The sequence below is a fragment of the Aythya ferina genome (genome assembly GCF_964211825.1).
Source record: "Aythya ferina genome assembly, chromosome: 2".
NCBI classification, from domain to species: domain Eukaryota; kingdom Metazoa; phylum Chordata; class Aves; order Anseriformes; family Anatidae; genus Aythya; species Aythya ferina.
Window position 1 is genome coordinate 54,689,077 of NC_140297.1, and position 24,648 is coordinate 54,713,724.

General features: G+C 39.6%; 1 protein-coding gene across 3 annotated transcripts in view; it reads right to left on the minus strand.

Moving 5' to 3' along the window:
• The window catches only part of ADCY1 (adenylate cyclase 1), a 165,325-nt gene extending 145,594 nt beyond the window's left edge, over positions 1–19,731 (minus strand). Inside the window, exon 1 of one of the 3 annotated variants that reach the window (XM_084510067.1) lies at positions 18,030–19,731. In XM_084510067.1, the coding sequence (XP_084366193.1) occupies positions 18,030–18,698 (669 nt within the window). In that variant the 5' untranslated portion in view covers positions 18,699–19,731. The remainder of the gene's footprint in view (positions 1–18,029) is intronic. The other 2 variants (XM_084510065.1, XM_084510066.1) reach the window with 2 other exon arrangements.
• Between the last annotated feature and the right edge of the window lie 4,917 nt (positions 19,732–24,648).

The following is a 24,648-nucleotide window of genomic DNA, read 5'->3' on the forward strand; positions in this document are numbered from 1 at the left end:
TCTATTTATTACAGTCAGCTGTGACCATTCCTCAAGCTATGATGAGAAACCCTTTTCTTGGAAAAAATCAGTGCCTGAGACACACACACATAGCAAACTATTCAAGACAACTGTAAGTGCTCTGCAGAAGAGCTCAGTATGTGCTGACCAGAAGCATACCTTCAATGTAGGTAAAAGGACATGGTATCACAATGACTGGCAGTAAAGACAGTAAGAATTATTTCCAGAAGATGAAGAAAGCTTTCAAAAAAAAAGTGACAGTTCCTTACCTTCCCTGAAATCAGTTTTTTTTTCTAAAGGTACAGACATACACCTTAAGGCAATGTGAATGTATTAATTATATGATTACTATCATTGATTACTGTTATACATCAGTCTTGATATTTACTGTTTACTATCAAGCAGAAAAATAAAAGATTTATTTGGAAGGAGGCAGAGACCACCTTTCTCTTCTTCACTAACAGACTGCCCAGCTCAGTGAAATCCCTGGCCACATCTTTGCTGTTTTTTGTTTGTTTGTTTGTTTGTTTTCAGTTGTGCTTTGTTTTCTTTTGTTTTAAATTTACTTTTCTGGGCAAAAGTGCTAAAAAGGTATTAGAGAGAGGCAAGTAGAAGTCTTTTCAGGGTTGATTTGCTTCTCTGATTAAACTCTGCTTGTTCCTTTCTTCCCCTTATATTTCTCTGCTTGACATTAAATTTTGTAAGAGTTATTAATATGAGGGGTGGTGTTATATACTGTCAGTTGAGTAGGAGGCAAATAAGGAACAGCCTCTGTTTTAAGAGAAACTACAGACCATTGCGTCTTTCTTGTATCACAGCTTGAGAAACCTTACCCTTTCAGGTGTACAAGGGGCATAATGCTACTTTTAAGCACAGCTGAAGAAAATTCTAAAAATAATTTTATTCTTTAAGACATCTTCATACCAGTTTAATTCAGCCACACCTACATATTCAGTAGACTTCTTAGCATAAAAACTTAGCATGTTCTTCTCTTATGCTATGTCTTCAGTGATTACTAATGCTTTGGAAATCCCCAGTGCCACTGCTGTATTGTTTGTGCTCATCAATATAATTAAGAACAAAACCAGAAGGCTGTACAGTTACAACCACATGATAGCCCAGCCATGATCCGTCCTGGTAACACAAATAGCACTTATCTGTGTGCTTCTGTCTGATCATATCTTTCTTCCTCTTCTGGGTAAGATCTCAGCATAGCAGGCTATATTACTCCTGTTTCTGAACATATGGCCACAAGAAAAGTCTCTTATTTAATATTTTCAGTACTGATTCAGTACTAATTCAATGATGGTAAATGTATTCTGGGGTTATTCAATAAATACTTATAACCAAACAATATTAACGAAGTGAAAAACAGTACAGAGTAGAATTTCAGTTTATATAAGTCACAAGAGCTATGGTGGTAATTGTATTCTGGATCAGGAAAAAGTTCAATTCTTAATTGTTGCATTTATAAATAAACCTCTCTTGTTTGGATAGGCTCCCTTAATTAATGAAGCACCTATCTATAAGTTTTTACTACTATGTCTGAGCAAATAATCGCACAATTACACTAGTACCATTTCAGTATGCACTTCTCATTGTTTGGTATCAGTGATTCTTATATTGACCTTTGAAACAAAATCTTTCTAATAATTAACAGATGCACAGTGTTCACATACACATTTAGGGAATCACCAACCTGTGGTCCTCACTCAAATGGCCATGCAGAAGGAACTCAATCCTGTGAAGCTTACACAAACTTTCTACACAATACGAAAGTTCCAGCTTTAAAAGTTCTTTCTGCATTGCTCTGTTCAGCACTGCAAGAACGCATAGTCTCAGAGGATTAGTTCTGCTGGGATCATGGAGAGTTGAATGACTAGGTACGATTCAGATGTTTCAGTCCAAACTGAATTTGATGCCTAAGACATTTCTAGAACAGGTTGTATGCATTCCTCACAGGTGTTCAAACAAGTACACCTGGCACAGCTGGAACATTATCCTAAGACAGCCTCTACAGCATAGAATCATTAAGTCATCCACTTCAGTCCCAAGCTAGAAGCCCAAGGTCCTCCATCAAGGAACAGGGTCTCCCTAGAAACAAGTGCAGAGGAAAAGTAGTTAAAGCAGTTTCTAAAAGTTTTACCATCTTTGCTTTGCTGTGCTCAGTAAACATCCAAGGCAACAGGGACACACTGAACCATTTCCATCTGCATGTGTTTGTACTTCACAGATTGTATGTGGCCCTTTTGATTTGAGGTCTGACAAATAGTAAGCAATTCATAAGATGATGTTCATCAGACTAAGCCCTACTGGTTAACAAACCAACCAACCAAACAAACAAAACAAAATAAAACAAGAACAAACAAACAAACAAACAAACACTCCTATTTTTAGAACTTGTTTCTGTGTGAACCAGAGCCTCCACCAGTATCCAAGGTTTTCAGAGTGTCTTCTAGTAAAATCCTGGTAATACAGAATCCTATGAAGCAGTCGAAAACAGCCTATCCATGGGTTGAATTAGGTGTAAATCCACGCACATATGTAGATGCCTTATTGTCTCTAAACCCAACCTGTGTGCTCAGAGACATAAATACTTGTGAGAACCTGTGCTTCACAGTTCCAGTCTGATTGAATATATGGATAATGTAATACTCAATAAATATTATAGTCATCACCATGTCTTAAATTATTTCTAAAGGGAAGAGGAAACAGAAGATACCTTTACATATCTTTATCTAAATATTGTTATATTTACTGATCAGTTTGCTGATGAGACCTGAGTAGGTCACTGCTTCTCTGTGAAAATAATAAATAAATAAATAAATAAATACACAAATTCCTGTGGGGGAGGAAAAAAAAAAAAAAAAAGTATTTACTTCAAGTCTCAGAAGTTAAAATACTTTAATCCACAAAACCCTGCAGAAGAGCAAATCTTGAAATCTGTACTTTACTTTTCCTTAAGCATTTCTACTCAAAATCCCCAGTGAAGTCTGACATAGAACACATTCCTACAAAAGGTCACACGTTCCATCCTTGTACAGTTATTTACAGATTTTCCAGTGTGTTAGTCTTGTGTTACTCATCATCTGAAAAGCCCTCATGAACAGAGTGAAGTCAACATTTGTATATGAGGGAATAAATAAATGAACTAAAAACAAAACAAAACAAAACCAAGCAAACAAACAAAAACACAACATAGTGTTTGTTTTATTTCCCCAACACCATAGAAAGATGGAGAAAAAGACACAGGAAGGGAGGAGGGTGGCAAGGAAAGAAAGAAAGGAACGGATAAATGGTCAAACATTAAAGATTAAAAAATAGGAAATAACAGAACCTCTAATACTGTGTGAACTAACTTCACTGGATACAGATGTCTAGCAAAAAAAGTACAAGTTGTCATGTTACTTAAAATTAGTGAAAATCTGGAGTAACTCTTCAAAATGGATTAAATTGAGTACACATAATTAAGCTTGTAATCTAGGTCATTGTTTTGTATAGTACTCAAATATGCATGAACACATTTGGTGCATAAATCAGGAAGAATTATGCAAAGCTGAGGAAAAGATCTGGTTCATTTTCCAAGATTACTGTACCTAAAAACACCTCTTCAGCTGCACAAGAAAACCAAATAATGCTAACACAGTACATACCCTGTTCTCTAAATCTTACCAAGACTAATTACAGTGCATATACTGAAAATTCATCACCCCAGGCACAGTTATAAAGATATTCAAACCATTTTCTGCATCTTTGATTTGGACTTGGCTTTCAGTCTCCTGACAAGTCATTTATGTCCAGCCAAGTCATTTAATTAACTGTTCAGATACTACACTGATTACATCATATAAGGGTAGTGTATATATGCTCTCTCCTGGTCCTGCCTTAATACTTCAAGAGGATATAGAAAAAACAAATTTGTAATTCTGTGATCATGTGGAGAAGTATATTATCACAGAGCAGGACAACACAGGATTTTCTTTAAAGCCTAAACGTCAAAAATGGCACTGGTCACAGAAAATGAATAAACTGTTAAAAAAGGATGCTAGTCAAATGTTGTATGAGTGCACACAGATTTTCCAAACCAAACTCTTTTCACAATCACTTTTTTTCAAATGGAAGGTACACATTGATATCATATCAAAGTATAAAGTTTTTTGTAGTACAGCTAACAACCAAATATATTGTCAGCCTGAAAAATATACCTTTTTACAAATAAACAGCAATAAAGACATCACTTGGGATTTAACAGTGATCTTCCAACAGAGAGGGGGCACTGAGAAGGGGCTACATGGCATCCCCACATTGGGCGTTAGAGAAGAGATACAGGGCCTGAGGAAATCTGACAGCCTTCCTATATCGCACTATTTGCAGCCCTCACTTACAAGTGCAGTTGTACAATATATCTCCTTGCCTTACTTCCAAATAATCCAGACCTGAATTAGTACGCTAGAGGTATTTTTTCATGAGGAGATACGATTCTAAAATGAATGTGCTTAAATGTAAAATAATCTTCCAACAGACAAATATTTCTCCTCAAGAACACAGTGTTTATGAAACTGCAGGCCCTTTAGTTGCCCTGGAAACTATATTGGTAAAGGGCCACATTTTATATTGTCCCAGAGGCTTGTAAAATTTGTATCAAAGCTTCAGAAGATGAGAACTGCCAGTATATATTCACAAAAACAAAAGGCAAACAAGCAAAAAATTTAAGGAGGTTGAGTGGTGTGTTTTTTTGTTTGGTTGGTTGGTTTTGTTTGTTTGTTTGCTCTTTTTGTGTATCTGTTTCCCTTCGCTACAGGTAAATGATCTTTCAAGAAGCAAAACAAACAACCAAACAAAAATGTAAAGTTATACATTTGTGATGTGTTTACAGAAAGTCAAGAGCAGCATATTGAAGATGTTACATTTCTTCATCAGGATTGCTCCAAGAACTTCCAACTAAATAGAAAAACATAAAAGGAACACTAGCTGTTTAAGTACTGTCAGCATATCCATTTACTACTGTTCAATAATGAACCTACAGCTGCACCCAGAGAAAAAAAAAAAAAAAAAAAAAGAAAAGAAAAAAAAAAGAGAGAGAGAGAGAGACCACCTTACAAAAAACATAAAATTCATAAAGATAAAATTAATAAGGCAGAAAAGCCTGAATTTAGTTCTAATACTTAACTGACAAAATGCTCACAATGTTAGGACCACAGTTAGCTTTATTTTTAGAAAAATTCTTTCAACTCTGAAAACCAAACCTTTAGCCACTATTTCACAAATCTAAGTTGTACAAAACACTGTGCAGAAACAGTCATTTTACTTCCCACTCTTCTCTGGACTCAGATACTGAAAAATGGTCATAAGAAGAATCTTGAAGTTCATTCACAAGCAAAACCGTACTTGAAGTCACTAGGTGAAGTGCTTATTCCAGGATGAAGCGGAACACTGATTTTTCTCTTTTCTTCATCATTTTCTGCTCTTGAAAAGCATAAGGAATAAAAGCTGCATAAAAATGAATTCCTCTTTTAAGGTTCTTGCACAAGCGGGAGTTGTAGACAAGATGCAGAAATATTTATGCTCCATGTAATAAACTAATCCAGAAAAGATGTAAAAAGCAGACATTTCTCTAGTCAGGGAGACACCTATAGATAAGTAGAGGTGAAATCTGTGAGAAGTCTGTGCAAGAACACTAATGAGGAAAAGAGACAGACAGAATGCAGAAGTTAAGAGGCCTCTGACTTATTTCCTTTGGGAGGGAAAAACTGAATGAGGAAAGAGAAAACATAGAAAATAGGCAGCATACTTCTTTCAATAACTTTCAGAATAAATCTGTTCTATCTTTGTGTAGGCACTTGTATCTTTTACATTAGCATTTGCAATATTCAAATAGCAAAAACAAGCACAGTGGAAGTTTCACAAATGACAGCAGGTGAGAAGGGAAATGGTAATTTTGCATGGTATTTTATAAAACAAAATTACTCAAATTCCTCACATATTTTTTTTATCTATTATTTCATTATTTTCTTTTGTTCTTTTAAGGTATGCTTCAAGCATGTGCTGCCAAACATAAAGCTACAGGTAAAGACTGTAACATGCAAGAGTCATCTAACTCTGAATTCTGTGAAGGAGCTCCTCGAAATTACCATCAGTTAACATGGGGTTAAAGGACAGCTTCCCCTTTTCTTTTTGGTTTAAATAATTACTGACTCACTCAAGCTCCCTCTCAACCTGGCCACGTATAGAAAACTTATATCTCTTCCATGTCATGCAGCAAAAATAAGCAAAAACCCTCTGCAGATAAACCAGTGTATTGCCTCTGAAAAGCCTGTCAATATTTCTTTAAAAATGTCAAACAGAAATTAAGGTAACTGTTTTAGAAAACAGCATTTAAGGACCTTACTTAAGGACCTGTTTTTTTTTCTTTTTTCTTTCCAGATTTCACATTGCTCAGTGTTACATCTACTTGGCAATACCAGAATTAAAATACAATATGCTCTGGCATAAGTCCATTCATACATATCTCAGCAATATATCTGGGATATATAATTATAATAAATAGCTATTAAAATATATTGTATGTATAAACTATAGATGGTTTCTTCTAAAAATTGATGGAAAATTATTCAAAAACATAATTGTAGTTTCATTTTGCCTATGAAGAAGTGAAACAATTCCAACTGTTACTGGAAAACGTATAGGTGAACAGCTATTCTTTGTTCTGTCAATTCATGCCATTGCTTTGGGTAAACAAAATTTACCTCTCATCTACATCTTATGCAGCTAATAACAAAGTTACTGAGGCAAATACACTGAAAAAAAAAAAAGTGTAAGTGGCTCATAAACACGCTCCATTTAACTGTAACACAGAACACTTCATTCTTTTATGAACATCCTTCTCCAAGTCATGGAGACCAGATGAAAGGCTCATCTCAGAGTAGCTGAAAAGAAGAAAACATGGCAGTATGGCTTAGCCTAGAGCAAATGGAAATATTTTAAACTATTCCCTGGGGATTTGTGATGTTTAGGATGAAGTCTTCTCTTTATGAAATTCTTGCCCCAGACAACTGCAGCTGAAGTCAGGTTTGCAATCTATTCTGACTGACCCCTCCATTTAGAAAAATTATCTTGGTTCTCTTCTCTAGTCTTTTTTCCTTTTCTTTTGCATGTCTATCAGATGACAAAGGACTGCCTGTTATTTGTGCACTGGTACAGCAAGCAGTAAGTTGAGAAGCTAATCAAAGTTGACACTTCAGGCATTTCCTTAACATCAGTGGTAAATAAGAATAAGACAAGCTGAAATTCAGTCTATAATTTGATGTGTAAGGTTCTTGAGCAATCCCTTGTTTGCACTGTGTTAATATTTTTTCAGTTGCAATGAGAAAAAAAAAAAAAAAAAGAAAAGTATTAAAGATTTATCTTAAGCAGACAGAGCTTTCCTAAGGTACTATAGCAAAAAAGAAACTGATTTCAGGATATACAGGTAACGCATGATAAAGCACTGAATCATTAATTTTAAGAAAGCTGTCTGTTGTCTTCCAGAATTTTCTTCAAGATGCATGCAACTTCAGAATTATTCAAGACCTTAAAGATATTGCAAGATGTATTTAAATATATTGTATGTCTGCTTCTGCTCTTGACCATGAATGGATGCATCAGCACTGACATGCATAGATTATTGCAGGATATCAATTTTGATATCAATATATATATATATATTTGAGCATCTGCCTTGTAACTTAGGTATTTAAGATCAAATATAGCCAAAGTAGTAGCACAAGGTAGAAACTGCCTATTCTGTATGAAGAACTAGCTTCTGTCCATTCTGAATGAAGTAAGTTATTCACATAACACTTCCACAATAACATGCAAAACCTATTGAATTTCAATCTCAAAAATACAGCCTCTTCTATAACTGGTATCAGTGACAATTGTCTCTAACTACTGCAGAAATAATGGGTTCTAGTGATTCACTCATTTCAGTTCACCATAGCGGATATTAACATAAAATATCTTTATGGAAGATGAAGCAATTTTTTAAAGTTTTGGGCCATTTAAAAGTGCCTCAAATGGTATTCAAAATCTTCACAAATTCAAAATCTTTAAACAAATTGTATTTGCTACTGGCCACGTTTAAAAGTCAATTCACAGAATCACAGAATCACAGAATCATCTAGGTTGGAAGAGACCTCCAAGATCACCTAGTCCAACCTCTGACCTAACACTAACAAGTCCTCCACTAAACCATATTACTAAGCTCAACATCTAAACGTCTTTTAAAGACCTCCGAGGATGGTGACTCCACCACTTCCCTGGGCACCAGGGAAACTGAAGTTTTTCCTAATATCCAACCTAAACCTCCCCTGGTGCAACATTAGCCCATCCTCCCTCATCCTGTCACCAGGCACATGAGAGAATTGACCAACACCCGCCTCACCACAGCCTCCTTTTAAGGTACCTGTGGAGCACGATAAGGTTGCCCCTAAGCCTTCTCTTTTCCAGGCTGAATAATCACAGGTCCCTCAGCCACTCCTCAAAAGACTTGTTCTCCAGACCCCTCACCAGCTTTGTCGCCCTTCTCTGGACTCACTCGAGCACCACAATGTCTTTCTTGTAGCAAGGGGCCCAAAACTGAACATAGTACTTGAGGTGCGGCCTCACCAGAGCCAAGTACAGGGGGAAAATCACTTCCCTAGACCTGCTGGCCACACTGCTTCTTATACAAGCCAGGATGCTGTTGGCCTTCTTGGCCACCTGAGCACACTGCTGGCTCATATTCAGCTATCAACCAATACTCCCAGGTCCTTCTCTGCCAGGCAGCTTTCCAACCACTCATATCCCAGCCTGTAGTGCTGCTTGGGGTTGTTGTGCCCCAGGTGCAGGACCAGGCACTTGGCCTTCATACAGCTGGCCTCAGCCCATCAGTCCAGCCTATCCAGATCCTCCTGCAGAGCCTTCCTGCCCTCAAGCAGATTGACACACTTATCTAACTTGGTGTTGTCTGCAAACTTACTGAGGGTGCACACAATCCCCTCATCCAGATCATCGATAAAGATATTGTATTAAAGAGAACTGGCCCTAGTAAGGAGCCCTGGGGGACTCCGCTAGTGACTCGCCTCAAACTGGATTTAACTCCATTCACCACAACTCTTTGGGCCCAGCTATCCAGCTAGTTTCTAACCCAATGAAGTGTACACCAGTCCAAGCCATGAGCAGCCAGTTTCTTGAGGAGAATGCTGTGGAAAACAGTGTCAAAAGCCTTACTGAAGTCAAGGTAGACCACATCCACAGCCTTTCCCTCATCCACCAGGCGCGTCACTTTGTCACAGGAGATCAGGTTCGTCAAGCAGGACCTGCCTTTCATAAACCCATGCTGACTGGGCCTGATCGCCTGGTTGCCCTGCAAGTGCCACGTGATGGCACTCGAGATAATCTGCTCCATGAGCTTCCCTGGCACTGAGGTCAGACTTCCTTCTTTTGGTACCATGTGAAGAACTAAATCCTCTATATTAATGGTTAAAGTGGGGATGCTTGGGTTACTTTTAAGGGGTCTTTGAAACATAAGAAAATTTAATTGTTGTTCCTTAACAGTAATTTATGTTTGTGAACTTGTTACAGATGTTTGGCACCCATGTTGAAATATTTTCCAGTATCAGTTGTTTTAAGAGATATACCAAACCAAACCAACCTTTAATTATATCATCTGATTTACTTATTTTCCAGACTTCTTTATTTAAATTAATACAAATGTGACTAACTATAAAGTGTAAAGTTAGGTTGCATTTTACAAAAGATGTTATCAGGGCTAACTCTGTTCCCACTGAAGTTCATATATCAGTGAAGTCCATACAGCTGTTGTTACAATAGTGAAAAGGACATAAAAAAAAAAAAAAAAAAAAAAAAGCTGTTCTGTCTTCTTTGTTTCAATGGTTTCTTGTTCCTGATCCCAGCCTATTTGTGCCTGCAAAGAAACCCATACAGGCACAAACAGGATGACAGCCCACGTTGCTAGGCTCATTCTAATCTGCATTAACTCCCTGATCCGTTCAGTGCAGGGTTTCAGCAGTTTTTGTGTGGTGAAAATGGATGAACAGGGATGTGTATCCATGTCAACAGACTACTTTTTCAGTGGTAATGCTGACTTAAACTATGACCCGAGAGTAAAACTGGACCATTGATTGCTGCTTTGAAATCCAGAAATAAATAGCTGGACTTATGATTATTTGTTTAACCTTAATCACTCACCTAGGAGCCTGCTTTCCTACTAGACTCTGCATATCTGCCCTTGAACACTAGAGATTTCTGATTCCTGTTCAGAGGGCTTTACTCAAGCACCACATATCATCACACATCATCATGTCTGCTAACGTTGTCCAGGTTTACTATTCTGGACATAGATGGCAGATGTGATGATAACTTACCAGTTATCACCAGGCTTTTCTAATTCTCTCTTATCTGTCCTTAGATAAGATTGCTTTACACAATGACATTGCATTTAAGAAAAACTAAATAAAGAAACCTATCCCACTTTTCATTTGAAAATTACTTTCCAGAAAACAGGTAAGCCCTGTGCAGTCTTTCCTGCTGTTTTCCTGTATTCCTGATACAGTCTTTCCACAAAGGAAAGAACTGAAAATGGTTATGAGGCTTAATTTCTGGTTTTGGCTTTTGAAGTTGCCAGTGAGATGGTCTCCTAAACCAGGTTCCACCTGGTGTTTTGTAGTTGCCTGGTGTTTTGATTGTCAAAACATCTCCCAGTCTTTCTCAGCTGCAGTGCAGCTCTATGTCTCTTGTTGCTGTATGACCCACCCAAAGATAAGATTACAACAGAGAAGGAAAAAGGCTGTATTGCTGAAATGATCCTGGCTACTTGATAGGGTTTGCACACTTATGCAACTAAGCTTGAACAACAGATTCCCAAAAGCATGCCTCAGATGGGACAGTACAGACAGTACACCTTTACTAATGGCACAGGCACAACTAATCTAAAATGGAGGGAGTGACTCCATAGTAAAGAAAGCGAATGTAGCAGAACATGGTACAACAAAGCTTGTCACCATCAAGGATCTCTCTTTGCAAAGCCTTGTGTTAGTTTCCCTGAGTCAGAGGAGAAAATGTGCTAGCTGGATTTCCTGCTATGTTAGCACATGTTATACTGCTGGCAGAAACATGATGTAGCACTTGTACATGAAGCACCCCATGTGAAGCACCAACAATGTGCTTCAGACCCCAAGGATATCAACAGGTTGGTGCAAAGAGTATACTCTTTCTTCCTGTGTTTAGAATTATGTTTGACTGACACTGACAGTCTTATGTTTCTGACAGTTAGTATGAACTAAATTAATCCATAAAGTAGAAGGTGGAACCAATCCTTTGGTTCTTTCCTTGTTAAAAGGAAGTCTAGAATTTGATTATTTAGCATCTCAGTAATTTAGCCTTTAAAAAGCATTCCTACATTCTTCACCGTGCTCAGGGAATCATGTGCCAGTCTAGAAATTCACCATTGAAGAGATGATGCATTGACATGAAGCACTGTATCTTCTGAATGAAGATGAAGAACAGATTAATGATTTAGATTAAATTAATGAATTAGATGAAGTTAACTAGAGATGATTTTTCATATGGTATTCCTTTGCCACATGAAAGTCTTCAAAAGAAGCAAACTCAAAAACTGCTCGGTCTAAACTTCGATAATACCAAACAACACCTACAGCAATATGCCAAAGCCACAGATTGACCTTGACATCTACAATGATCCCACTAAACTTTCCATAACTAAGATAGTTTAATCATTTCTGAAAACAGCTGTGAGATCTCCAGATATTAAAGGGAGGAATAAACTGACCACTAGGGCTTTCTCTTCTTAAGTTACTCTCAAGATAGGTTGCTCTATGTCAGCTTTTAAACCACCAAACACAGCAGTTTCCAGAAGACTTACCCCCTTTTACTAAAGAAAGAAAGACCCTCAAAATACTTTGCATTCATTGCAATACACCAAAGAATGAAATTATACTATAGCCACTGTCTACTTATATGTAGCATTGCTGTCTTTTGCCAACAAGTCAAAGTCCTTTTTTCTCCCTTGGGACTGATTTAGGCTGAGTGTGATTTTTGCCACAGTAAGAATCACAGTACGTACCCATCGTGTTAAAATTCAAATATGGCAGCAAACTCTGTCATACTGTGGATGCAGGTTTTCCTCCCATTCTATTGTTATACATCTTAATACCATTGATGCATAGGCCCTACAAACTTTCATTATAATTCCACAAAAGTCATACACATTACCTTATAAGCAATCTTAATCAATACAGCACTTGTGTTTGCCTTCCAACTACAAGAAAAACTTTTAAATTTGCTACTGAGTTATGTGTTACCAACAGTGATGCTATATAAAAAAAAATTTGTGGTTACACCTCAGAAACCTGACTATTGTATACAATCACTTTGTTAGGCCATCAAAATGCTTTCAAACGGTAAAGAAACTTGAACCTTTACTACCTACATTTGAACTATGACTCTAAATAAGAAAAGGCCTTTCCCTCATACAGCTTCAGCTTCGCTCTTGAACCCCTTAGCTGCAATAACAAAACAACAACAAAAAAATCCATGTATGTTTCTAGGTTTGTAATCATTCAATAAAATAATTTCATTTAGGAACAGTCCTACAGTAAGTTTACTGTAACACAGTAGTGCATTATATATCAGGTTTAGATGGTGTTTTGTTGTTGTTGTTGTTGTTTGGTTGGTTGGTTTTTAATTCAAAACCCTACAAAAAAGGGTTTACAATTGTCTTGTACAAAGTAGTTGTAACTCTAATTTTTTAGTGTTTGAATTTTTTTACAAGTGGAATGGCAGCAACTATCATACACAAGGGAAAAACAAACAAACAAACAAAAAAGCAGGACAGCACATGAGATTTTCCTATGATAAGAATTTCTTTGAGATCTTTAGGTAATATTGCATTTACAGAGGATCAGTGACACTAAGTCAACTTCAAAAGACAACTTCAGGGGCATGTAAAAAACTTTGTGAGAAAGACAATTTCTCCCTAGCTTAGGTATGATACCTTTTTCCCAAGAGAAGGAAAAATCATTATTAACAGTAACCAAGCTCAATTCTTCACTATATGATTGTGCTGGAGAATACAGCTTTTGCAAATGGAGACTTAGAGCTAAGCTTCATGAGTGTAGACTCACAAACTGACAAAACAGATTAAGTCCTTTTAACAGTGTCTAAGAACAGTGGTCCCACTCTTTGGAGAGACAGGAAAACAGTGCATTTAAACAGATTACCAGTGCATAGATATATTTGCAAAATTAGAGATAGTCTTGATACTAATATTTGGAAAGCACTGTAAAATGAACTCATACAGTACCTCAGTAATACTTCTTATGCATGCAGCAGAAAACCTGTGCTTTGCACAGAATAACAAAGACAATGAAATAGAGCTGAGCTGTCTTACATTTGCAGCCCTTTTTATTAGGCTGCGAGTCTCAGCCTTCTGTGTGAGAAACAGAGGTGTGGAGATTAATAGTTCTGTCAGTTATGTGTTCCTTAATTACATTTTAAATACTATCAAAAATGATTAACTATACAGTGATATGATAATTCCTCATGATATTCCACATTACTATCACACCAACCTGCAAAGAGTTAAGATACCAAATGAAATTTTCAGTACTTTAATTATTTTAAATAATCACTACCAGTTTCCTTCATGTCACACTTTTCATAGTTTGCCTATTCCCCATTATTAATTTGTTGCTGAATTTGCTGAAATCAGTAAAAGCTCTAATCATAAAAGTAGATAAATGAAAGCATGAAACCAGTTTTAAATACAGACAAAAATACTGCAACTTTCATTTCTCCACACTGCTGGAAACAATATAATTTCACTAATTTATGATAGCACTTTTCTTTCTTCTGCTCTTTATTACTCAAGTTGCAACTTTGGTTTTCTCAAAAGATTTGCTCTTTTATGAATATAGTGATGTGTGAGGGCACTGTTGGTAAAATTTGCTTCTGAATTTTCTGGAAACAACCATACGTTTTATTTTTAAAGAAGAAGGAACAAAATATTTAGTGATGAAAAGCAGTTATTTAACAGTAAGTCATGAAACTGTGCACATGCCACAGCTGAGTAATTTCTGTGAGCAGCCTCTGCCTTCCTCACCCTATCTGCCCTTAATCTCTCTAACACCCACTCTCTGTATCACAACAAAAAAATGGACTAAGCTTCTTGGTGCAGGGTTTTTTATTTCTGTAACTGCTCTGAGGCACCTAACGTACATCTGCCAGCTGCAGGGGGAAAAAAAATCAACCAAAAAAAAAATGAGATGAGAAGTCATTAAACCTTCATCTCTAGGCTCAGCCTGCTGTGGATGCTTCCTCACATTTTTCCTCAAGAAAAGATATGGCATGAACATCTTGTTCCATGACTCCAAAGCAAGTGAAAGAGTCCAACTAACATAATCAAAATGCTATCATTCATATATGCTATTTAAATCCTTATCACAATGTCAAACCAGATATACAAAAACAGCTGTGAAGTCAGTATGCCTTTTGCCATGAATGTGGTCAAGGTTGCCTGTAATACTTTATATGTGATTAATATTCTACTTTTATATATATATATATATATATATATATATGTTATCCATTATTACATTTCCCTTAGGAAATCAGAAGTACAGATTGGCAGACTGGAATCTTCAATTTGGGTAAAATCCAGCCACTGACTGGAAAGATGAAGTTCGGGTTCTGCCATGTTGCCCCCCCCCCCCCAACTTCCTTTGCGTTCCTACACTTGTGTTCCTCCTCTCCTCTCACTTTTTCACGTTCCTGTGTCTTAGCTCTGATGTGACATGATATCTAATGGTGGCAAGAGCTAGAAGAATTGAGCCTGTGATCTGCACAGACCATCAGGAGACAACACTATGCTGTCAGAAAACTATCACACTTGAAGTAAATGTGCTTTATGGTGTAGACCTCATAACAAACTACTCCCGCAATGAGCTGAGCTATTGATTTTAATGTGCTGAAGTCTTTGTACATTTATATGAATGCAAATTTTACACATGCCATGGGACGCACTCAGGGTCTGATTCAGCACTACTGGAGTCAGTGAGGATTTTGGCATTCGAAGATTTGCGTATAGAGATTCCTCATAGAGCATGGAAGAAAATATGTTCACCCCAAAACCCACTTCAGAACATAATGTACGTCCATGTTTTAATAGGCTGAACTTGAAGCACCATGAAGCACCTAGTCTTGCTGACAATTTGCTAGAAACTTCAATGGATGTTACTAGATCTGCATTTTTCAAACCTCAGGTTAAATGACATTTAAATTCATTTCCAGCCTGAACTATCCAAAAATCAAAAGCTTCTAGGTCACAGCACCAAGCCTGTCAGAGTTTAAGAAGGGTTTGGACTATGTTCTTAGTCATATGGTCTGAATTTTGGGTAGACCTGTGTGGTGCCAGGAGTTGGACTCAATGAACCTTGTGGGTCCCTTCCAACTCAGGATGTTCTATTATTCTCTGACTCCTTTAAGAGAAAACTGGTCTCAGTGGCTGGTGCTGGTGCTTCTGCTTTTTGGATACAGTACATTCCAATTTAACAATTGAAATTCACCCTTTCGTTTAAGTTTTGGGGCTGGGAGATAAAGCACAGAGATTCACACTGATGCAGCTCTGCGTAGAGCAATCCTGTCTCCTTGACAGGCTGACTGCATGCAGTGTCTTCGTGCACCAGGATGTTCATGATGAAAAACAATGATGGTAAGAAGATTCAGACTGAGAGACAGCATCCATTCTACCCTTAACAAAATAGACTGGGCTACTGTCAGACTGGGCAAATAAAATTCAGATGATGTGGCTTTTACAAGGCTTTATTTTTCTCAATTTTAAAATTGTGCTTTGGAAAAGAAGGAACAACTTTTATATAAGAGAAGGGTCCCTTCTACACACAGGGTTAGTCTTCAAATCAGAAGACATTTTGCTTGCAAATATGCAACATATCAACATACGTTTCTGTGCAATGGAAGTTCACAGACCAGTTATTTCCCTTGACTCTGAGCAGGTTTCTGCCTCCTGTTATCAGCAAAGCATAGTTGTTCAGGGAACTGCACACAAATTACTGAAATTACTTTGGCTGAAGGGAGAGAGTGCTGAAGAAGAAATGTACATGTGTTACATCAGCTGCTAGTCAAATGATTCTATGTATTTCTAAGCCAGCTACTTGCCTGTTGAAAAGCTGAATTAAACTAGTGTGAAGAAAGACCGTTAGCAGATTTCCTCTCCTTAAAATTGTTCATCTTCAAGCCCTTGGTCAGGTATCTTAGTGACATTATTGTCAGCTTCTTTACATTGTTCCTCTAGGAACAGGCACACTGAGCTTTACTTGGCATCAAGTAAAATATGTCTCTGTGTCAGGGCAGACAGGATAGCCTGGAATCCCACAAGATCTAATTGGTACTCTAGCAAAAAGAGTTATCTCCAGCCCTACCTGAAGAGATATATTCTAACATTTTTGGTACCCTTTTGGATGCTTTTAGAAAAGGCTCCTCTTTGTGTTCTGCATTTCATCAGCTCTCCCTTTCGTGGAAACTCTAAATCACGCATTTAAAAATAGACCATCAGATTATCTGGGTAAATCATAAAGCTCAGCTTATCTCTCTCTTCCCTTTCAAAATATACAATTTATTTTGTCCACCAGCTCAGCAGCATGAAGCCATGAATAATCCTGTATGTCTCAGTATCCCAGTCTTTTAATTGTCCTTATGTATGTCCAGTATGCGTATATATGTCACTATGGGGCATGTGTGCATGTAAGAAGGGAGAAGAAATTTACTCTTCTGGGCACAAAGGTGTACAAGTCTGCTTATGTTTATGCCTGCACCAACTGTGTGTGTCTTAGCATTGCAGCACAGTTTTTACAAGGCCATGGAGAATAAAGCCAGAATTCATCAGAAGCAACGTACTAAGTACTTAAATTATTCATTAAATTGTTAGTTAACACCAGTTTAGACCCCAGAACCTATGTGCTTCTCCTGAGGGCAAACATGATCAATGCGATACCAGGGAGGACACAAAAATTCTATATTTCTCTTTCCCAGTGGTTCAGAGGCACCATATAATGGAGCCTGAAGCAGCAAATCCTGACTCCCAGCCCTAGCGTTCCCCTTACACTCATCCCCTCATCCTCCTCCTTCTGCCAGTGTGGTCCATCAGGCCATGAGAGCCGGAGAAAGCCCTGCAGGGCTATAAATAGCTATTTGGGGGAGGGGGAGGAGTGCAGCAGCACGTTTCCAACGATGCTTGCTGCAGAGGGAGGTTTTTCTGGATTAATGCAGAGAGGAAAAGGAACTGCTAGGAAGTTCACTGGCATACCAGGTAATGCCTGTGGAGAGGGGGCAGCAAATGCCATAGGAAAACTGAAGTGGGAATGCCGTGCTCCCTGGGAGAGCAAAGAGGTGGGCTTCCCCTTTGAGTTTTTCTGCAGAATCCTCCTGAGATGGGCTACGGGCACGAAGGGTCAAAGGCTGAGACGGATAGCAAGAATACGAATCAACACAAAGCATTGTTAGTACACGCAGCTTTTTGTCTATGCCAAATTCGTAGTGAATCAAGCAGTCTTATACGTGCTGGATTTGCACTGACTGTGCATGCGGTGCCCCTGGACCTGCCCCAGCGTGTAATCGCTTGGATGCCTCCCCTTCCTCAGCGCTCCCGTTTTCCTTCGACCGACAAAGCCTAGAGTCCTGTTCCCCCGGGAGTCACCCTGAGCCCCCGGTCTCCCGGAAACTTTTTGGGAACTACAAGCACCGCCGAAGCCGGGCTGCGTACGCCCCCCTTCCCGGCCAGGGACACACCGGGCGCTCCCCGGTGACCGCCGGGCGCTGCCGCCGCCCCGGCTGGCCGTACCGGGAGAGCACCGCGGCGGGCACCGCGCTGCTCCGCGCCTCCCCTCCCGCCCGCCGGGCACGCACCGCGCGGCTGGGCTGTGCTGCAGTGCCCGGCCCGGCCCGGCCTCTCTCACCGTCCTCCAGAGCCGCTGCCTCTTGGTGCTGACGGAGGTGGCGGTGACGATGAGGTGGGAGACGGACACCACCAGCCCGAAGACGATAGCTAGCAGGGTCCGGACGGGTAGCAGGGAGTAGGAGACGAAGGTGACCAGCATGAGCTGCCACATGCCCTGCTCGGGGGCGCTGGGGGGCTCCATGCCATAGGCGCCGAGTGAGAAGGGGCAGCAGAGGAAGGAGAAGGTGAAGCTGAAGAGCAAGGTGAGCTTGACGATCTGCTGCAGCTGGGTGACCTGCAGGTACTTGACATTGGTGACGATGAAGAGGGAGAGGAAGATGATGCAGTGCACCGGGTGCGAGCCTTTGGAGATGGTCAGGCTGGGTCCGGAGAGCAGCTCCACAAGGGCCAGGCTGGCGGTGAGCACGATGAGGACGGCCAGCGCCTTGAGGGTAGACGTCTGCTCCAGCTTCAGGTTATAGCTCTGGAAGAGAGCCTCCAGCTCCTTGCAGTCGAACTCGTCCTCGCAGGCGATGGCATCCAGCAGCAGCAAGGGAGGGGGGTCCCCCAGCCCGGCTCCCGCTCCCGCCGCCGCGGCAGCAGGCGGGGAGCAGCAGCAGTGGCAGCACTTCTTCCTCTTGGTCTTGACTTTCTGAAACGGTATTTCCTCCATATCAGTGCCATTCATAAACACCCGTGAAAAATGCTCCTCCTGGCGTCCCCGGCTGCCGCTCCTCCGCCTCGCTGCTCATAAAAGAGAGGGGGGCCGCGAGCAGGAGCCGCGGCCGCACGCCCGCCGGCGGCCCCTGCCGCCGCAGCTCCGCGGACGCGGGCACCGGGCACCGGGCACAGCCCGCCTGCCTGCCGCCGTCCGCAACCAGCGGCGCCTGCAAACGCCCCCCTCCGCTGCCACCGAGAAGCCGAGGATGGCTGGGACGGCGGGAGGAGAGCCTCACTCGTGTCAATATGACAACCTTCCTGCCTGCTGTCTCTCTCTCCCCCTCCACCCTCCTCCTCCTCCACCTCCTCCTTCCTCCCCTGGTGTTCCAGGGATGTTAATCTCCTAATGACACAAAAATACCATCCAAAGGTTTGAAATCAAGCGGGGGGAGGGGTGGCAGAGGGGGGGGAAGGGCAGAGGGTGCGTGGAATAATCAACAGGCGGGTCTCCCTTTAGATACAGCTACATGGAGGAGCAAGAGCTGCGGAGAGTGGGTGCTAAACGGGCTCCCGGGGGTGGGCAACACTGGGAAAATAAATAAATAAATAAATAAATAAATAAGGCGGATTAAAAATGAAACCCAGCCAGGAGATCAGGCTAAACGCAGGAAAAGTGGGGCAGCGGTGCCGGAGAGAAAGCAGAAGGCAGGAGGGAAAGGCAGGGCGATCCTCTTCGCACGTCCGAGAGCATCTCACCGGAGCTGGGGAGCGAGAGGCGCCTGCGCGCCGCTCGCCCGGGGAGCCGGGCACGGCCCCCGCCGGGCATTCGCGGCAGGGGAGCTGCGGGGGGGACGGCCCGCGCCCTGCGCAGCGCCGAGCACCCGCACCCGCGGGGCGCCGAGGGTAAGCCTTGGAGCTGCGGCTTGCTGTCTGCCGGCCTCGTGTTTCCCGCCCACCGTCACATCTACTGAAATACGTGCAAATGTAGAAAATCGATCGACGAAAAAAAATAGAAATATGCACGAATAAATTTATTAGATATAAATATATAAATATATTGGGTATAAATATATAAATATATTAGATACAAAGAGGGGTGAGTCCTTCTTCCTGTGAGAAATGAATACTTATCTGCCTGAATAAACATGCTGATTTTATGATTTTTGCCTTCTAGACTCTGAAATATTTGGAGAAGTGCAGTGCATAAGAAAATTTTCAGGAAAGCACATTTCTGTGAGCACTTCTGCGTGTCTGGAAATACAAATCAGTCAGTGGTTGTGGAGGGCTACTCTTGTGGCAGGAGTTAATTATCATCCTGCACAGAACTGCACTCTGTGCTTCATCAAGAACTTGAGTAGGGAATCTGTACGTTGTTTTGAAAGAACATTCAGCACTGCCTATAACACCACTACTATATATCACTATTAGCAAATTGCCAGCAAAGAATACCATTGCATCTAATTTGGAGATCAAGAGGCTGACTCCATGGTCATCAAAGACTGGAGAAAGAATTATAATGTTTGTGTTGGTTTTGGTCTAAGCATTTCTAAGAAACAGGGTAAGGAAAACATCAAAACTGGAAATTTTCATAGGTGATTAACATATGGCTTTTCAAAGGTACTGTAGGAATACTTTCTAGAACCGAAGCCTACCATCACAGATATGTTGAAGTTCTAATTGCTGGGTTTGTGTCAGTAGTGTCAAATTCTGGTTCCTGATTTAAGCCAAAGAGCCTTAAGATCAACAGCAGGCAGATTTCTTTAAAATTTGTTACAGCTATGAAGGTTAATGATATTTTATTTCAGGAAAGTAAAGTAACATTAAATAATATCTCCAATACATGAGATAAATTAATATAGTTTTTACACTATTATTTTAGTATTTTGTTGTAGTCTGAGCCTTCCAGACTCAGTATGGCATTGTTCTTTTGAAACTGTATAGACCTCACCAGGAAAAGGGAACAAATCATCATTGCTGGAGTTCATATGTTACAGCAATATGGTAATATGTTATTTAAAATAAATATTTCACGTTTGAGGCAGTGATTGTCATTTTGTGCTCATGCAACACTGCTTAAGGTAGTTTCACACTGTGAATTATTCCCTTAAATTCTGCAGAACGGGAAAAAAAAAAAAAAGCCAAAAAAAAAAAAAGCTAGTATCTATATTTCTGTAACTCACTTCAAGAAGAAAGTAAAGGGACTGGGTTTGCTGGCCTAAATCCTGGAGACAGGAAGAGATGTTTAACTGAAATGAAATGTAAAAAATAAAGCTTCCTTTGTTTTGCAGTGTCTCCAGTGTGTTTGGAAAGTTACTAAAATATATTTCTTTGTTCATTTTGATGCATAAATTCACTTCAGCCACACATGTATTTTTAACAGATACTGTTATCTTTTCAGTTGTCCTCTAGTTCCTTCTGAACTCATGTATCCCAAGGGATAAATGGTATTTTATATCTTACACTGCATTAGAGGTGGTACCTAGCTGCCCAGCCCTAGGAACTGAAAGAGTTGCCATGCTTTCTTCTGGTTGTCAGTTTGCTGTTGGAAAAACAGAAAAAATGAGTAATTCCCTACAAGGCCCAATGTGATTTAGATTATTTTCACACTTGTTACAACATCAGATTGGGTTAGTTAGTACGTAAATCCAGAAGAAAAGGCTCATATGTATGAGATATACATATCTCCATTCTTATTAGGTCAGGGGGAAGCAGTGAACTGTTGAAGATTTGTCTAATTTAGATATTGCAAGAATATGGAAATGTCACACAATGATTAATTAAACTCTCATTTTTTATATGATGTTTCACATCACAGGGCAAATACTGCACCTTACCCTGCATAGTGAAGAACACATTTTTTTACCACCTGATGGCACAAATGCAAAGAAGGAACCTTGGAACCTGTGTCTGAAACAGGAACATAATTACAGCAAATAACCACCTATAAAACTTCTGGAGTACATTTGACACAGTGCTACGTTTTCCAACTAAACTTACCTGCTGCAGATAGCAGTAGCCAGGTTCAGGTTTTGTGAACTATGAACAACACTTTGTGGGCTATACTGCACTTCTAGCTCATTTCTAAGGAAGATATGTGGTTGGTTTTGATATATAATGCCCTCAAAGTCCTGGATATTGGCCAGATCCAAGCCAGCTCTTCCTGTTGAACATCCTTGTATTTGTAACCAGAGACCACAATGGAAATAAATGTAGTATTGACTGGAAAGGGTGATTAAAGTACAGATCTATCACCTCTTGCATTGCAAAACCTATCTGTTCAGCTTTTTCCTGAGAAGCAAGCTGACTTGGCTATTAGAGTCAATGGAAGTAGAAATCTTTTCTTCATGGAGAGTTGGGCAGTGTATGGATCTAGATCAGACTGAGCAGAAGTCTCTGTTTTGCTGGACCTTAGGAGCAGTCTTGAATTAGAGGTCTACTCAGAATTTCAGAATGTCTATTGTAATTTATTTTGTGCATATAGCTTATCCATTTAATAATGATTTATTTTTCACTGTCTATTCTGTTTTACTGTATTAAACCCTGTACTTTTTTTTTTTCTTCTTCTTCTCACATCCCACAATTTCAGGCAGTCACTGCTTGATGCATTGGCTGGAGATCACCTTTGGAAGCAATATTTTTTATAGAACTAGAGCTTTTCAGATTCATGGCAAATTTAGAATTAAGAAGGTCAATGTTTAACATCACTAGATTTTTTGTCTTGGGTTAATTTTTTTCTGTGTAAGGATTGCAAAGATCTTCATCTTTTATCCATAGTTAGTGCTGCCTACTTGTAACAGAATGACATGATCTATCATCTAAGACAGGGATATATTTTTTTTTTCCTTCTCACCCCCTCTGACAGTAAAAGTAAGGACTCTGCATAAATCTATAGAGAAATTTCTGCAGACTCATTCTAGCGGTCACAGTTTATTAATGCCACCACAAAAAAAAAAAAAAAAAGAGAGATGTGCCTAGCAAGAGAAAAGCAGTGATATGGGCAGAACAGAAGAGGTCCTGCAGAAAATGGTAGAAAAGGCCAGGCTTAAATGTAGAGATTCAACATAGTTTTTTCCTCCTCTCATGGATCTTTGAAATATACTCATTGTTCTTTCTAGATTTTGAGGAAAGTTTGGGAAAAAATAAGTGAAAGTTTATTTTCTAAATCATTGAGATTTTTTTTGGAATCAGCATCCTCACTCTCGTTCCTAATCCAAGAAATATAGATTAGATTTCCATATGGCTACTGAAATACTGTTTGAATGGATTTCATGAGCATCATAATAACTATTCCTTTTTTTTTATTTATGTATAATTTTAAAGTTTGATTTCCTTTTATGTATTCTGCTGGAAAACAAATGAACCAGATATTTCTGATACATACCACTTCTACAGATACACAACTTGAGCTACAAGTTTGAATTTATCTCAACAGAGTGTTTCTAGAGCTGAAATATAATTTTCCCAGTGACAATAAGCGAAAAACTTAAAACACCTACAAATTTCACATTTAGGAAACAGTGCTCGACCCAAACAGTGTACTCCAAATAAATTACTGTTTTAGATGTTTCATTCTGTGCTTCTTTACAAAATAATCAATTTTAAGAGACAAACAATTACATTCAAGGATATATTTAGGGTATAACACTAATCACTCAAGGACAAACTTGTATCTTAGCTTCTATCCAGGTCTAAAATCAGCACCTTTGCTCACTTCATTTCCTTTGGACCAGCCTTTTGCACTCACACTATTTTATTCACAATTTTATCTGAAGTCTAGTTAATTGTGTAGTCTATTGGAAACAAAAATAAATAAATAAAATAAAATGAGAAGAGAATTACACTAAGGGCTCGACCTTAAGTCATTTGTCAGACAGGACTGCTGGTACAATAACTAGGAGATTTAGCTGAAAACAATAGGGTTAAAGTGGCTAATTTACCAGCAGAATATGGGGATGAGTTTTCTCCAGTCCTCTGCTGAGCAGAGAGTACAGGCATTAAGACCATTTGAGTCCTTTACCTCTCTCTTCTATTCTAAGCCTTCCAGGATAGCATGAGACTTCTGTGACCTACTGAACTTCTATATTAATACTAATGATTCTTTCCAGTGAGCAAGCAACATGCTTTTCAGCCAGCATGGATTTATAGCAGGTCAGCTGGATCTTTCCAGCTTGTGACAACTCATTCATTTCCTCTGTCTGTACTGCATCAACTCTGATTTATCTATTCTTCATCTAAAATTAGATCCACCCAAAGACTATTATATAGGAAAAATTTCAGGAAAGAGGGTTGGTGCAATGAGAAATTCATTGACTGTTTCTTTCATGGTATCTAGTAAGCCACATTTCTTACAAGCTTCTCCAAATACCACACTCCATCTGGCCATGCTTCTGTCTTGCTGTTCCCCACTGCATCCTCCCTGTTACCTCAGGGAAATTTGGGGATTTTTACTTCATGAGCATCTGGATGGCAACAGCATGAAAATAACATAGGAAAGGTTTCAAGGCTTCTTCAAAACAGTTTCTGCATACTTTGCTGAGATGTATACAACAGTGATATATATTCATTAAAAAAATGCTAAGAGTAAAATGAGAAATCATAAAGCACCTTGCAAGATCTACACAGCACACACACCGCCTCCTTTCATCATTTTGTTTTATATGTGTAAGTTAGACCTTAGTCTTTTTCAGTGGAGAACGGAAAGCAAGAGGGTATGATGAAGCTACTCTCAGTTGGCTATGTATATTCAGGTACACCTCTGTGGTCCAATACAACTCTATACAGAGGTGCCAGATAAATTACTGAAAACCATGCAGCTGTCTGTTACTTTGCCTTGCATTTGTGTCAGAGCTTACCATCTAAAGCTTCATACTCTATTAGTGCAGTTGTGCAGTAACCAACTCTGAAGACAGCTTATCTTTAAACTGCAGTCTGGAAACTAGAAATATCACACTATCCTGCAAGAGTTGGTGACTTTTTCC